We start from the raw sequence: 16,798 nt of genomic DNA, 5'->3' as shown, positions 1-16,798 counted from the left end.
AACTTATTCATGCGACAAGCCTTATCATCCTTATTGTCCCATTATATTGGTTGAGAAAATAAAATATATCTAAAATATATAAATAGACATGAAACTTAATTGTAAGTTTGATTAAGTATATAAAAGAAAGGAAGAGAGAACGTCACATAGAATGACTCGTGGCGATAAGTTGCGATTGTATCTTGAGAAAGAACATCAAAGATATACGCATATACCTGCGGGAAAAAAACGCTCGTCGCTTTCGTTACTTCTTAAATTCCTTGTTGCACTTTTCAATTTGTCAGCTTACGTACTCGCGGTCCGATCATGCGAAGTCGACTTCGTCGCCCGTCGCGGAAACGTGCTTCGGCAACCGAAATCGGAATCGCCAGGAGTAAACTTCCTCCTGGACAAGCATCATAATTCACGCCGACAAATATGCCGTCGGAACTCCGTGCATATACCCTCTCGAAATACCGAACACGCGCGTCCACAAGCCGTTCGTTACACGGAAAATATTTGCCCGTTTCGTCTAAACAATATCGCGTACGATCGCGCGGATCAAATAAAACTGAGCGCTCCCGACCGGGCCAGTTAAATTAGAAAAGCAAAGGGGGAGGGCATCATCGGGTTCGGAGGAACGAAGCGGAAGGACTTGTTACGAGATGCAAACGAGATCATTAGTTAATGAACAAAACGCCATTGTTGCGCCGCCGATACAAAAGTCATTCGCATTGTCCGTCCATTCGCGCACGTGAGTTTGCTCCTTTCGAACCTGTTACCTCCGACACTACGCTATTTTCTGCCGATCTCCCCGCCTGTAATTAACTGTCAGACGGAGTTATATCGTAAGATAACCGATTACAATGTAGATGTTGGATATTTTACAGATAGAGCTAGCCTGGCGCTGAAGAAATCCCGACCATTAGAGCGCGGAGAAGAAACGCTCTCCTCTATTATCGGACTTCTCTTCCCCCGCGACCTACCTTCGCCCGACTTCGCCGCTTCGCATAACGATGCCGCTTATCGCGTCCGCACATAGTTTTACGGTCGGAACGAGCGGAAAAGAGAGAGCGAAAGAGAGAGAAATCCCTCCGAAAAAAGAAGGCAGCGGAACGAGCGAAAATGACTTACCGCCGAAGAGTGCAGTAGGATCGAGCAACGGATTGGCCTGGTCCGCCTGGAGTTTCTCGGAGGTGGAGGTGGCGCCCGGAGTCGCCGCCGTCGCTTCAGCTCCGCCACCTCCGCCGCCTCCGCCGCCCGATGCGGAGTTCTCCTTCTCCATGCCAGTCCTCTGAAACATCGCACATGGTTTCGTTACAGAAGTTCGTTCTCACGCGCAACGCGCGCGCGGAGTCCGCACCGACGCGCGACGCGACGCTGCATCGCCAAGGACTCCGGCACACACTTCGCCCGTTCTTTATCTCGAAAAATCCGACAAGGGGGGTAGGGGGGGAGGAGGAGACGGAACAGGTTTCGCGCCGCGCACGATATTTACGACGGAGTTGCAGCGCAGTCGGCGCATCGAGATTTCGGTGCGCGAAATTTTTGGCGAGACGTGCAGCCTCGGCGACGCGGGAGATTATTACTCGAGGTGAAAAACGAGAGAAAGAGACGAAGAACGCGCTTTATCGACCAGCTGTAACGGAAAGGATTAAAAATACTTGTTTACTTACTAAATATATGGTTTCCGAGATTTAATAAAACTTTCAGAGACATTTTTCACTTTTTCATTAACGCGTTTATATAGACTATATTATTTAACAAGCTCATAACAAAGTCGTAACTTCTCATAAAAAAAACGTTGTTAATTAATTAAATTTAAATTGTATGTTGAGAATTAGCTACATGAATTCAGTAAACTGAAATAAAATACTCGATTAAATTCTCAATAATTCGACATCGTGAGCGTAATTTGTAATCGTAAGGAGTAATCAAATTTTCCTTAAATAATCATGTTGATGAAAATCATCGAACCAGAAGAGTGCCTTTATTTTCTATATAATTTTCTATATAATGCGTACAATAGCCTCTACAATATGGAATATCGTCGCCTCGGAGATACTTCAGGCTCCTCCACCTAATTGCGGCAATTAACACTCTGCCAACCGCGCAAGTTACGCATTGACTAACTTACGCGCTGGGCATCGTATAATTTTCCGCGTCCTCAAAGGTTTCCTCTCTTTCTCTTTCTCTTAAAATTTCTTGTAGTACGGCTTCTTCAAACTAATTAAAAGTCACAGAAGAATGGCGTAGTACAAAACAGGTAGGTCTATCCATTTAGTCAGTGATAAATCATGAGACGGGTAGATCTACTCAAACAGTCGGCAAACTGTTAAGCAGATTACCGTGGAAAATGCATTTTGTGGAAATATTTCTCGACAGAGAGAAAAAAAAGTCACGTTTACACACCACGAGCGTGAGTACGCACACACGCACACGCACACGAGCGCAGCTCGCACGCATTTGCATTCGACGACTGTTTACCAGTCGAAGAAAGGCTTCCTCCAGCGGCGCTTTAAATAAAGGTCGTTCTCCCCTCCATCTTTTCCCCTCCAGCGCTTCAATCAGCTGACTGGCGCACTCCCCTCCCTCCGCCGCCCAGCTGTTGTATAAATATACATCGTTACAACGTTGAGTTAGGTTAGGCTGATGCTAGGCTAGACGATGCACCGGCGGCGGCGGCGGCGGCGGCGGCGACGCAGCTATTATCATACAGCCAGCATAGTTGTTATCATATGCACGAGTCCGCGAGACGAAGCGAGATTAACGTCGCCGCGATTACGTTAATTAATCCTCGAGCGAGATAATTTTTCACCTTTCGTATCTTTCTCTGGAAATCCAAGCTTTAGCCATCTGTGACGTTTCGCTGATATCTGTACTGATACGGCGAATGTTTGTGTCAAGCATACGCATATGTGTGAAATTATCTCTGTTTCTCTTTCTCTCTCTTTTATCTCCGTCCTTTAAAGAGCGTCATTTCGGAAAGCACGAGTGCATCGTTCAGCGATAAACGGATTCTCAGTTCGAATGGAATGCTGAAATGGCATTTACTACCGTTATTAACTCGTTAGTCCTTAAATATAGCCGTGTACGCCGCGAGCGAGCCGTCTCAATGCATTTTCTGCCGCTATTCACGCGGGCGGAATGCGTTTTCAAACGCGAAAGAATCCGTGCTCGACGAATTAATCCTGATTCTATTGAAAACGGAATTTTCATACTTGGGAAAAAAAGTGTACGACCGTATCCTCCGCCGATGCGAGGAACGTATTCCGTTTACGTAGCACACCAAAATTCGTAGACGGGTCAACCTCTGTTTTTAAAATTTACACACTGAGAAAAATCTCTCGGAAAAAGTTAACACAATATTGTAGACCTTATTTTGTCAGATAAGTAACTTTAAATTGTAATGTAATAGAAAATATGAAATACACCGATTAACTACAATTTTGTAGCAAAATTTATTTTGTCACATGCAAACACAAAAACTGTGATTCTGTGAAACAAACGTGCGAATTAATATTATAATATTTTACAGTCTTAAACAGTTTGTCAATTGATTTCAGACAATCTGAGAATAATTTTTTAGAACAATTTTTTAGACTCATTTACTACAATTTATCCCTGTCCCTATTTGTACTATTATTTGTAGAAGAGATCTTCACAATTGTACTATCTGATGCTACACTTTTTTCTGAGTGCACGCGCGCGCGCGACGCTTACCTAATCGATTATCTTCCGGCGGAGTGTATTATTCACTGCAACGATAGAGAAAAATTCTAATGCATATACCCACTTCCTATTCCGCATACTATCATGTCACAACCGGAATAAACCCGGGACAGGGAAAATTCACCGTGTGGTCTGGTATACACAATAGCCTTCATTCCGTGCTACGAGTCGTCACGCGATCGTTATCGGCGACGTATTGATTCAAGTTGGCCCCCCCCCCCTCGTTCTTATCGGCTCGTAACGGTCTTATTGGAGAGTCTTCGCAAAGCATCCAGGATTTCTAGGGTCGCGTTGATCGATCCGTTGAATGATGGCGAAAGTAACGTATAAATAATTCCGCGTTCTTTATTCTCGTTAATCTAATGGATGAGAAGGCAGATAAAGAAAGCACTTAGTATTGAGTGGCATATCGCTAAGGCGAAAGAAAGAAACCAAGATAATCCGATTTAAATATTTCAGAGATATTTCTAAACGCGTGCGTCTACGTTTTCCGCGTATCCTTTCTTTATTGGCTTCCTCTTACTTTTATGAGCCACGCTCTAAGAGGATCATCGTAAAATGGCTCTTTTATATTTAAACCTAGACATTTAGGATATGCGGATATATTTAACACACACAGTTAAAAAAGGAATTAGTTTATAATCATATATATATATATATATATATATATATATATATATATATACCTACACAGTTTTAAATCGTGTTCTTTCTCACTTTCTCATCTACATTATCTTTTTAAAATCCATTTTCAAAAATAATGTACTACAATTTTTCATCGTTTTTCTTTAAAATTCGATTTCTTATAGAATGAAATAAGTCCATTTATATACAAAAATGTAGGAGGTGCGTTACATAGATTTTAAATTTTTACTGCTTATAAAATATTATTCATACCATTGTTATAAATTATAAATGTACTACCTTTACAGTTTACAAATATCAATAATGTAGTTGTTCATTAAACAGGTATTCATTTATAATTATTTAACTCCGGAAAAATTCAATTAAGCAATGTACCAGATATTTATGCATGCCGCATTGTAGTAAGCAGTTATCTCGCGGTGATATATATATATATTTCAATATCCATATATAGAATTTGCGCGATTATTTTGCATCACAAGCAGTTAATAGAAAGGAACTCTTACAATGGCTCTTACTGCGCTTTCAGATTTGTGAATGGTGATGTCGTGCGAAGCCTCTCTCGTTTGTAATTGACAAAAGAAGCCGCGTAGAAGCCCTTTAATTGTCGCCGGAAATTATCCTCCGAATAACTGTGACAGGAAAGCGCGCCCTTTCAATATCTTCTATACTATTGCTATTATTACTACTCCTTTGCTTGTGTGTGTTGGTAACTAAAAGCGAAAAGTCGCAGACTCTAATTAACGAAAATTCCGAGTTTCGCGCGTACAATCATTAGAGTATCTTTAACTATCTCAATTAAGTATCAAAATTAGTACTTCAATGACTACTATTTTCGCTGAAAATTTGTACATTATTTTCCAACACAATTTGCGATATATTATTTGCATTGTTATACTTTACATTTTTACTATCTGGAAGGGAAAATTTCTTGCCTTGATGGAGAGTATAAATAAATGCTTTTTCTACGTGTTATCTTTTCTCTTAAAATTAGAAATAAGATCTGTCAATGTGACAGAAGTATGACTTTTTGCCTATTGATGAACACGTTCCGAATTCTAAAAACAGAAATGTCACACTTGACGCTTGTCGAAGTAATATCGATTCTCATGATATTATCAAATTTTCCTGTTGTCCAATTTCCAATTAAAGTTGCTTCAGCTTTAATAATAAAGCCGCAATTTAATCACAATGATTCTATTTTTAAACACAATAGACACATTAATTAAATAAAATTGGGAATTCGGGGTGCGATCTTGAGCATTTTTAAAGTTTATTATACGAACGACATCTAAACTTTTTAATGGCGTAAAGAAAGAGAGAGTGATGTACAATTAAATCAAATACTTTAGTTCCCGCGAATGTTCCTTTCAATGCAGAACTTGGACAATTTTCGATAATTTCCGAACTCTTATAGTGGTGCGCGCGGTGCTGAGATAGGTATCAGAATCCGCGGTCGAAATTATCACCTACATTCGAGGAACGTATAATTAGACGCGTCTCCCGGGCGCGCCGAATAACATGGTATAACCGAGCTCGCGCAATTACTGCTGCGGCAACACGGCTCGTTTATCAATCTCTTCAAAAGAGTTTCTTTCCTGTGTACATCACGCAAAATTCGCGCAAGAAGGAATGCTTATAACTAAGCATTAAGCATATCAATATTTTTCATTGTTCCTTCACGAGCGTATATTCAACTTTTTTTTTACAAAATATATCAATGTCATTCGTGATAGCTGAAGGAATTTATTGTCAGAGAAATCCTTCTCTATGACAACAAATTAGTAAAAATTAATCAACGTATTATAACGAAAGTGTGCGCAGTATTTTTCACTCATTCATTTCTTTTAAATAATGCTTTTCTATTAGCTAATTAGATATCGGTTCTCAATTTATAAAGAGAAAATTTGAATCTCACTAACGTCACTGGATAACATCGCGTTCAGTTCTAATTATCGGAGTTAAATTAACGTGATTTAAAACAATACGTGCAACGAAAATAAAATATCGATACGCGGACAATATCGAGGCATTGTAAAGAGATCCATTCGACGATTCGACATCGTCGTCATCCGCACGGCGTTCGGAATATCCGGGCGACGCCACCCCGGTTTTCAGCTAGGCGGGCACACTTCGAGATGCTCGTAAATTGGCGAGGAAGAGAAGGGCGAGGAACGAGGGCGAGAAGGGTGGGCGAGAGGGGAGGTGGACGCCTTAAGGCAAGGGAACGCGGGGGCGGCGAACCGAGAGCAAAAGGAAGACACGGACGCGACCATCGATTTCTCGACCGGTATTACGCTCCTTTCCTTCGGCCGGGAAAAGCTCGGGTGCCAGCCTGGAACACGGTCGTTGTCGTGGTAGAGAAAAGAGCCCGGTGACGAGGAAGAAACGCGCCGTTTGTTCGCGAAATGCGACGCCCTCCGCGCCGACAATGCGCGTCCGACTTCAACTTATTGCGTTTATTCTTGCGCTCCCTCTCCGCTTTTCGAGCTTCGAATATCTCGACCTTATTAATCCATGAATATCTCGCGTCTCGACATCAGATAGCGGGATAAATCGGTTTATTCGGAAGGAACGTTACTCTAATTTTTCAGAAAGCATTCGGAAAAAAATGCACTCGGTATCATTAATAAACGAGAATACAAAGTTCTCTCTGCCTGACTGCTAATGCAGCTTAATGACGTATTCGCATGTTCATCCTTATTAATAATGTAATGCACGATGTGGTATCTGTGTCTAATGTTTTTCTATTTTACCGCAGAGATAGAAAAATGTGCGTGAGATTACGCGATAACCATCCGTTCTTCGAAGCAAAGCCAAGTGTATGATTACTACGTCGGTAATACCTTTTTCCCGTAACCGACTGTACGCTGCAAAACTTTGGCTCAACATTTTTACGTAAACCCATTTCTGCATTCTGCGACAACGCCGCGAAGAAGATACATAATTACGAGCGTTGGATCGATGCCACTGTGCCGCATCAGATAATACTTCCATATACGTTAATTATATCCGATTCCATTCCCCCGTGCTCGGAAGAAAAACATTACAGCCACACGCGGACCTTGCAACATGAATGTTTCATCCTGAAGCGAACGTATATCATCGTTATGTCGTAACAGTAATTAGTGAATTTAAATAGAACGCCAATTTACAACAAGTCCATCGCTATCCCAGTTAATTGCCGTAATGAAACCAGATGTACGCGAATATAATAATATTTGACAAACTGGAATTTTTGTTTCGAAAAGCTCGCAAGGGAGATGGACGTGAAACAATAAATGGATGAGACGTATAAAACTCTAACACACAAAATTGCAGGTTGATGTGGATAAACGTAATAGAGGTGCAATCCTAATAGCTTCGACAGGATAACGTTGTAATTAAAACGTTATAATATACAAGGAGATCGAAATGTGAGCGGCGAAATTTTAAATTTGACGAAGGCACGTTTATCGAAATAGCTCGACAAATTCCGGTAAACAGATTCGGGAAGATGTGACAATGTCCTCGACACGTCCGAGCGACGTGCGACGACGAGCCGAGACGCAGAACGTGAAGCACGCGAGCCTCGACAGCGTCACGAAGAGTGGCTCGTTCGCTCGCTCGCTCGCTCTGCGGCCAAGCTTAGTTTCCCATTCAATGAATCCTTACATGGAACACGTCGCCGAGGACGGCGGACATTACGCGCGTTCCCCGTCTTCTCCCCGTCTCCTCCCCGTCTCCGTCCGTGCCGTAGCAGATGGCACTCCTATCTGCGTCAATTACAGGCGGACTCTTCTCTCGTCGGGGCGTTTCGAGGGAAGAGATACGTGGCGCAACGAGGACCTCGGATCTTGATGGTTTCGCAGAGAGCGAACCGACATTACGGGCGGCCGCGTTGGTGTGCGGGCGGCGGGGATCGCGGAACAGGAGTGAGCAGAGAGGAGAGGAGAGGAGAGAGGAAAGGAGAGAGGAGAGAGAGAGAGAGAGAGAGAAAGAGACAGATCGTCGCAAGAGATGGTGGAGGTGGAGGAGCAGCACAGCAATCAATACAGAGCCAGCAGAGCAAAACCATCCCTCGACTACTCCGTGTGTCGCTCTCGCTCTCTCGCCCTCAGCTTCTCTCTCTCTCTCTCTTTTTCGAACGACCGCCGATATTTCTCTCCCTTTCTCTATTGGGCACACCAGTCTCTCTCTCTCTCTCTCTCTCTCTCTCCCTTCTTCGGTCTATCTCTCTCGAACCGGCGCGAATACAACGGTTGCATGAACGCGCTACAGCGCCGTTAACGGGGACTTCCCCACGCGTCCACCGAATACACGCGCAGATGCACATGCACATCCGTGGTGCACCAATACGAGGAGCGCGCGCGTACGCAACCAACGGGGCGACCGGGCGTCATGCTAGCGTACATACGTCGCATCGGCTGCAATTATAGCGGCGATGCTCGTAGCGCGTAGCACGAGAAACGAGAAACGTACGTGGCGTGCGAGAGCGAGCGAGCGAGCGAGCGAGATTGCACGAACGCGAGTATATAGATGTTCCTCCCGACCGAGAGCGCATATACTTTTTCCGCGAACTCGGCTATGCCGTGGGGAAAACGCGGAGATACGCGGAAGCTGTAATAAGCGAATTATGTGGGAGTACTCGCGACGGCGATCGATACGAAGAAATGCGCCGGGCCGAGCGCCCGTAATCCCTTTCGAGAATGCCGCGCGACGCCCACGGTGGAAATCGCCGCCGCCTCCATTCGCTGCGAATCGAATTCAAATCGATTGCGGAATGAAGTCATATTAACGCTCAAACAGCACTTTATTCAGGGAATAAATGCGGACCTGATCGGATTGTGGCGCGAGCATCTCGCATAAACTCAACGAAATGCTCGACATATCGCAAATAATCGTTAAAAATTTTTATTCGATAATAAAATCGTTGATAGAGATGTTTAATGAAGCATAATGACCTAATATATCGTGTATAGTAATCCGTATAAAAAAAAAAACAATATTTTAAAACTTTTAATTTGGTTTGTAAACTTAGAGTACGAAGAGTGCTTCATAAAAAACAACAGAATAGAATTTGTATTATCTCTTTCTGTTCTACTGTTTCTCTCTTTTTCTTTGTCGTGACACGTGTTTGATGCATTTTATATAGTGTTCTATAGTCGTATCGGAAGTTCAAAGAAGCTCTATTTTATGAGAAGTTTAAAAAAAAGTTGGATATGACACATGGTATACATATATATCAAGTTCCTACATAGCACTTGCGGTGTAAAAATAGAAAACCCGATAGTGAAATATTAATGTGACCCGTATTCTCTGCGTCTACCGCTCGTTACGCAGAGGAAAAAGATCAACGATCGGACAACGAAACGCTCGTGCGTGTGTACGAGCTTATGAAAATCGCCGCAGGCCATTTCGACTTTCTACCGTCTCTCGGCGGTGGAAGAAGACGCGATTAATGAGCCGCGAGAGCGCCACGATTAATATGATCATAATTGTCGAACGTAAATTACAGGATGGAGGAAGCGAGAGCGCGCGAGGCAATAAAACCCGCGATATTAAATTCGCAATTTGGAGGACATTACATATGCACGATACGTGCGTACGGGCATCGCTTAACGATCATTTCGCCAGCACTCTCGTTATAGCGCGCGGCATTCGTTCGCCATGCACACGCGCGCGCACACATGTACGAGGAACACTCATATACTCACGATTAATTACGAAGCCTCAACTCATAGTAGAAGCCGGCTCCGCGAGACTCCATCGCACCTGAAACACAGAAACACATTGCGTCGTTAATAACAACGCCGAACGGCCTGGGATGTTCTTATATCAGCCGGTCGAACGGGGATTATTAAGATGCGAACACGCGCGATCACCCTGCAGCGAATATCCCATCGGCGTGCGTTTTCACGAATCGCGAACGATCGCTTCGTTATTGCGCATCCAAGCATAAACGTTCCGATCGAACCGACGATGATAAAACAAACTTCCTCGTTTCTGCGGGGAGTTACTCCAGTTTCTAAAAATTCACGCGTAATCCATGTTTGTGGATTGACTTTGTCGAGGTGCTACCGCAACGATTTCAAACGCGTTTGCAACTCTAAGAAATTGGCAATTAGAAAAGAGCTCTTAGATACATTTTATTAGTTCTGAAAATCTTTGTCTGTTCATTAATAAAAAAGCGATATTCAAACCATTCAAAGAATTAATTAAAAACACTGCTACTATATTGAGACAAAAGTATTTTCTCATAAAAGCTTCATCAAACGTGTTAAAAATACTTGCCACGTCTAAAAATAGTCCAATTATATTAATACTCTGAAAATATCGTCTCAAAAACATCGTTTTCTATTTTTACTTATGGATAGTAAAATAATAGTGTTTGCTAGTGATGAAATATATAAATGAAAACACTCCTCTCTCCGTATCTTCATAACGACAGTCATAATTCAGAGTAGTCCGAAATTGAGACTAATCCCGAATCATTCATCATCATTACACGTACGTATCGTAACAGTTAACTGGCCGAAAGGTTCGTTGGGGGAGATAAGTGGCTGCATCTGGTATTCGTAACTACGCGTGCGCCTAGTCGATGCACGAAAGCGCATCGTGCATATAAACCGTGGAATCACATCCGTATCGGTATTCGCCCCCGCGCCCCCCCCCCCCCCCCCCCCCCCCCCCCCCCCCCCCTCCTCTCTCTCTCTCGCTCTCTCGACTTTTCTCTATCGGCGCAACAAAGTGATACCACAAACAAGTAAATAGACTGCCGGCTGGAATTGACCAAAGTAATATTTGCCATCGATCGCGTTTGCCGCGGGAAAGGAAACACATGAATGTAGGCAAAGCGTTTACATTGGCGTACGCTAATGCATGAATGCCGAGTCAATGTTAGCGTTGCCTGCCTCGCCGTTGCGAAGTCGCTATCCGGTCGCGCGTCCATATTCCGCGTTTCGACAGAAATTATGATCGATACGATGGATATCGCAAACGTGTGTATCTAACCGAGACAATCGTATATGGCGGCGTTCTCCGGCGCGAAGAGGCGACACAGGCTATACCTCCCTTTAAACGCCCATGCACTTCAGATTTTTACGAGCCACTTGCAAAACCGACTCGACGTCATCCGCATGTAGTATTTCTGTGGTTTTGGCGTAACACGGATTTTTTTTATGGGACAGGACAATTGTCGCTACAAGTAACATACTGATAGTACATAGATCGTTAGCGTTTATTAAATATTAATCTTGTATACGAGTGTCAAGATTCTTGTCGGACCATCTAATTTTTTACACATGCAAATCTGTGATTAAGATATTATGACATGATTAATGATAATATTTCTTACATAAATTGTGAAAAGACTAAAAACGAGGATAGGAAGACTAAAACATGTACGCTCGCGCACGTTTAAGGAAACTTCTTTCAAAAAGATGCGCATGTATTAACATTGATATCGCTCAACAAGTCCACCGGAGAAAATAGGTCTCCGTGAAGTACGGAGTCCACTAACCGCGTTCTGGATACAATCCAAATGTTGCCCCATAAACCAAATTACCACTCACAATCAGACCTGGAGACGGCAAGATAATATACTCTCGTGTAACATTGTTATGTGAGTAGGATATTCTCTACAAACTCGAGCAAGAAATACCTCGGAATCTCGCAAACTTCACATTCCCGGCTATATTAATATCCCGCCAAAGTTCTTTCCTCCGTGTTGTTTATCGATGAACATGAGATGCGTGCATAATAGTGAAGAATATATCTGACATTAAAGCAGTAAAGCTATAAAATTTCACACATTTATTTCGCACATCTACAATTATGATAATAAAATCTACAATACAGAATCCATAATACTGGCAACCTATTAACAATCTAAATATTTTAGTTGCATGACATACAATCCGAATACATGTTTATCTTCAAACAGGAAGATTAAATAAATCTTCCTTATAGCAAACAAATATAACCGTGCTATCTTTCCCTCCCGATCGCAGAAAAAGAATCTTTGAGAAAAACCGTGTCATTAGCGGCAAACTCTTGCCGCTATCTTATATCGTTCGCGCGCTTCAACTTTCTCGACACGTCCGCGAATAATCAATAATCTGTTGTGCAATTAATTACGTGCGCTCTGACACGACCTTTAGTTTTTTTCATCACATGGAAAGCGCGATTTGCCCCCGGTGACGCGGATTAAAGAGTCCGGGATTCAATGGCTTGCCCGACCTCGGCCGATTTTATCTGCCAGGGCATTAATTCATTAATTAACGAGGAAGGCTCTTATCTGCCGGCGTTGATAACGGCCAAAAAGCCTCGACCTCGAGCGTGAAAAGGCGCGCACTCCCCCTCCCCTCCCTATCCCCGCGTATGAACGCGGAAAAGCCGCACCGCGACGTTTCAGCGATATCAAGCGCTTCAATTGTATCCATAATTCATGAATAACGTGACGTCCGTCATCCAAACGTCAATCGCGCGCGCGCGCGCGCGCACATACACATACCCACATAACGCACATATAACACGCGCGTTCGCGCGCACGCGGATATTTAAATTAGCGGCATCGTTCGCAATAACAATAACTTTTATTGGCAATACCGCGACGCAAAGCGTCAGCATATTAATCTTTTACCGCTCACTTTTGTGCCTCGTAAAACAGAATTATAAAGTATGAATTGTAAATTATACCGATTTCATTATCGCGTTGTTGCGGTCATAGATCCGACAACGCAATTTGCCTCATTTTATCTGAAACGGAAAGAGATGTGACGCGATAAGACCGACTGCATCGACAATGATTAAAAAAAGATATTACACAACTTTCTATCACACTGCTCTGTAATTAAGAACACGCCTTTACGCGCCTCGTCGATGCTCATCAAAGCGGAACACAATTACATCACCCACGTGTCGTATTTGCGAGTGTGTAAGTGCGGAATAATAATTATCTTCGGCTATCGATCATTTTGAACGGTACATTTTGTTAAATTATAGATCGGCACGCAACGACGAGCGGGAACACGAAATGGCCATTTTGCCGCTGTTAACTGTTGATACAGACAGTAGAATACCATCAACCACAACCATTGATTATCGCGGCCATCATCATGGTGCATCTTGCCCACGATTCATTTATTCATGTACAGCCAATTGTAATGCCCAAAATGAAAAACCACGAATCTATTCTTGAATATACATACTGAACATAAAATGCAATTATTATGACCTCAATTGATCAATGCAGAAGCACGTATTTGAATTCTCATATTTCTGATCACGCTTTAAAGGGGATAACGCATGTTATAATATGTAACATATGTGTATGCGTTAAGACGGTAAATATTTCAGTAAATATATATCCAAACACACTTCCGTTATAAATTCTCTTTTCCAAATCATTTTTCAACTACGTTAAGTCCGTTTCAGTTTCGCGGGTTTTCAAAAATCTTCGTTACGCGCTAATTACAATATATGATTGACGTTAACTTCTATACTGATCTACCTTAACGACGGTCAACGGAAAAAAACTCGGAAAGAGACAGTGCTCGGTGGAGTTCAACGATCCCTTGAGAAAGCGCCTGTAAATTGCGCGAGTTGTAACGAGAGTCAGCGAGACTGACTGAGTCATCGATATAACTTTACGTACGCACGTATGTGCACCCGTCACTACTACAGCTTCATTCACAAACACTGCGTTTTTACGCGCTGACGCACACACGCAAACGCGCGTGTACGTCTCGTTGCTATGTAAATATCCATATGAGCGTAAATATAAAATACGTCAGACAACTTTATCCTTATCGCGAGACTCTCTTCAATTATTTGCGAATTTTGTGGCGTAACTAAAAAGTAATAACAATGCAACATTACAAGCATATTGGAAAACATTTTTAATAGTAACAATCTCAAATAACTTGTGCTGATATATTAATTCTAAAGACGGGCGCAAAATTCTATTCATAACAAAGTAATTATCGCGCAAAACGTTTGGTTTTTATTCGCTTCCTTACACCCTCGCTGGGACAATACCGGTATTATATCTCAATACCCCAATCACTTTTTTCTTTTACTAAAGACGCGACGACATTCGTTGTTATACCCCTTTACTCCACGAGCGCGCGGCCAAATTTAATTTCGCTCCTGTTCAAAGGTCCCTATCGCGTGGTTAATCAACGCGGCAAACATTTCGCGATACGTATTGCACGACGTGCGCGTACATTGCCATTACCGGCGTGCACATAAACGGGCGCGACGCACACGCGAGCTCTCGTGCGAGCGGGAGAAGAAAATACGTAAACCTCTATTTTATATGCCACCCGCGGGCCGCGCGCGTGTGTGCGTATGCTCGTGTGTGTGGACACACGTGTACACGCGTCGGCTCGAGTATTATTCACTCGAGAGTATGTACGTACAGACACGTCGATCTATATACATATAGATATATATACGTAGATCCGACGTATACACACATATGTTTACATACGACCTTCCCCATGTATACGCCGGTATCTGGGTCAGTGTCTTCCCCGAGAGTGGCAATTTTCGATCCACGATTTGACGTGCGAGCGTGATTTCTTCAGCCCCCGCGCACTTGGCATTTTCGTCATCGAGAGATCCCATTGCGTTGACTTTGAAGCATTTTAAAAAAATCTTTCGGCACGGACCACGACCCACCGCGCCTCTATCCAATTTTCATAGCGACAGATTTAAGCGAGTCTGTGTTCCAGACGGATTTTATTTAATAAAAATTTCGAGATAGCGATAGCTTACACGCTGCAGGGAAAAAAATGTTTACAAGTTAAGCTTAAATATGACAAAATAATACGTTACGCATCGTGCGAATTAAATAGTTTAGAATCAGCTGACGACGCGATTCAGATTACATGTGTCTCATCAAACTTGCAAAATAAATATCGATATAAAGAAATGCGATAATTACGTTCTGTAAATGAAATTTTAAAAATAAAAATGATGACTCGTGACAAATTCAACGTCGTGTTATACGTGTGTCCAACACGTCTGGGGCATGTAAACATCGAATTATCAGAACAGTTAATAATTGGATAATTCGCAATAGCGATAAGAATTAATGCGGGAAAGGATATCGCTGTCCGGCACGATTTTTCCCGATCCGAGAATAGCAAATTGCCTGATATCAATTACGAGATCCTGCTAATTGCGACTGAAAGTTCCCGCGCAATACCACATACACAGCCACAATACATTTTCCACGAAATACTCCATCCCTTTAATTATGTAACGGCAATGCTCGCCGCTTTTCTCTTTGTCGCATTGGCTGTCATTACCGATGTAGTTAAACAGTCATGTTAATGCGCGCAATTTTATTCCACGCGAAACGTCTCTAAATGCAATGTCCAGCGGTGGACCACGTATCTCTTTTCTCGATGCATTAATGTAATAACAGATCATCAGTATTTTCGAGATTTCGTTAAAAAGCTTTTCGTTGTTGGCTAGAGTAGAATTATGCAAAAAGTATTACGAGAATCTTCCCCGTGCTGTATAATATTCTACTCCGAATGCTATACAGGCGATTCGTGTTAGCGGGAACGTTATAATACGGTCCCGTCATTGCTACCGTTATCACTTTATCTCACGTTAATACCGAAAAATGCATATCCCTGTAATTACCGCAATATTTAATTTAAATGATAAAATAAGTAATAGCGTAACAAACACGAAGAATAAAACCTCGAAAAAAATATAGCAAAAATAGCAAATACAATTTAATGTAAATTTCAGAGGAAACAAAATTATCTGAGTTATCACGAACGAATATCACAGTACATTACCATGTACTGTGTTTAATCGTGAACTTTTTCCCGGAGCAGCAACTTTCTTTTATTATACGTCTTTGTAAGATTTATAACTGTGACTCTGTGCTCTTCTTTTTCTTGCCAGACACTTTGCATATAAAATTGCAGCACTGCTTGAAAATACAGTGCGCGCGGTAGGAATCGCGCGGAATAATATATGCGTTGCGTATATAATGTATATCGAGAAACGAAGGACTTAAGTACCCATGATAATTAATGCATGAATTAATTCCGCGAGCAACACCTTCGATACGTCACGCAGTCGCGACGAACCGACCGGAGAAACAGTTGACGCAATCGCGCAATGGTTACGATTGAGTAATGTGGGTGAAGGCTAATGGCCGACCTCAAAGTTTTAATCGACAATTTTCGCGAAGCACCGCGACGCAACGCATTTATACCTGTCGCAATATATAATCGATGTACGAGCATTTTCCTCGAGCGAGTTCGTTTCACTGAAACGATGATTAACCTGCCCGTAATAAAAAATAATGGACCTGTAAAAACTGTTGCGTTGACCTATGCGAGACATTTTTTCCACTTATAAGAAAATATATCCTACGCGGATCCCAATACGCTTCAACAGGCAGAAAAAGCAATTAATAACGCCCGACAAT

At 42.5% G+C, this 16,798-nt stretch overlaps 1 protein-coding gene across 11 annotated transcripts in view; it reads right to left on the bottom strand.

Moving 5' to 3' along the window:
* The window catches only part of LOC139768121 (bromodomain adjacent to zinc finger domain protein 2B-like), a 150,698-nt gene that overhangs the window by 43,360 nt on the left and 90,540 nt on the right, over positions 1–16,798 (bottom strand). For all 11 annotated transcript variants that reach the window (XM_071697996.1, XM_071697999.1, XM_071698000.1 and 8 more), the window contains exons 3-4: positions 10,053–10,110; positions 1,114–1,273 (exon numbers count right to left, since the gene is read on the bottom strand). In XM_071697996.1, coding sequence (XP_071554097.1) covers positions 1,114–1,264 — 151 coding nt within the window. In that variant the 5' untranslated portion in view covers positions 1,265–1,273; positions 10,053–10,110. The remainder of the gene's footprint in view (positions 1–1,113; positions 1,274–10,052; positions 10,111–16,798) is intronic.

The sequence above is a fragment of the Temnothorax nylanderi genome, unplaced genomic scaffold, assembly GCF_030848795.1.
Source record: "Temnothorax nylanderi isolate EJ_2023f unplaced genomic scaffold, tnyl_v1.0 TNYL_tig0014_pilon, whole genome shotgun sequence".
Classification (NCBI taxonomy): Eukaryota; Metazoa; Arthropoda; class Insecta; order Hymenoptera; family Formicidae; genus Temnothorax; species Temnothorax nylanderi.
The sequence above is the reverse complement of the archived record's forward strand: the minus strand, read 5'-3'. Positions and strand labels throughout refer to the sequence as shown.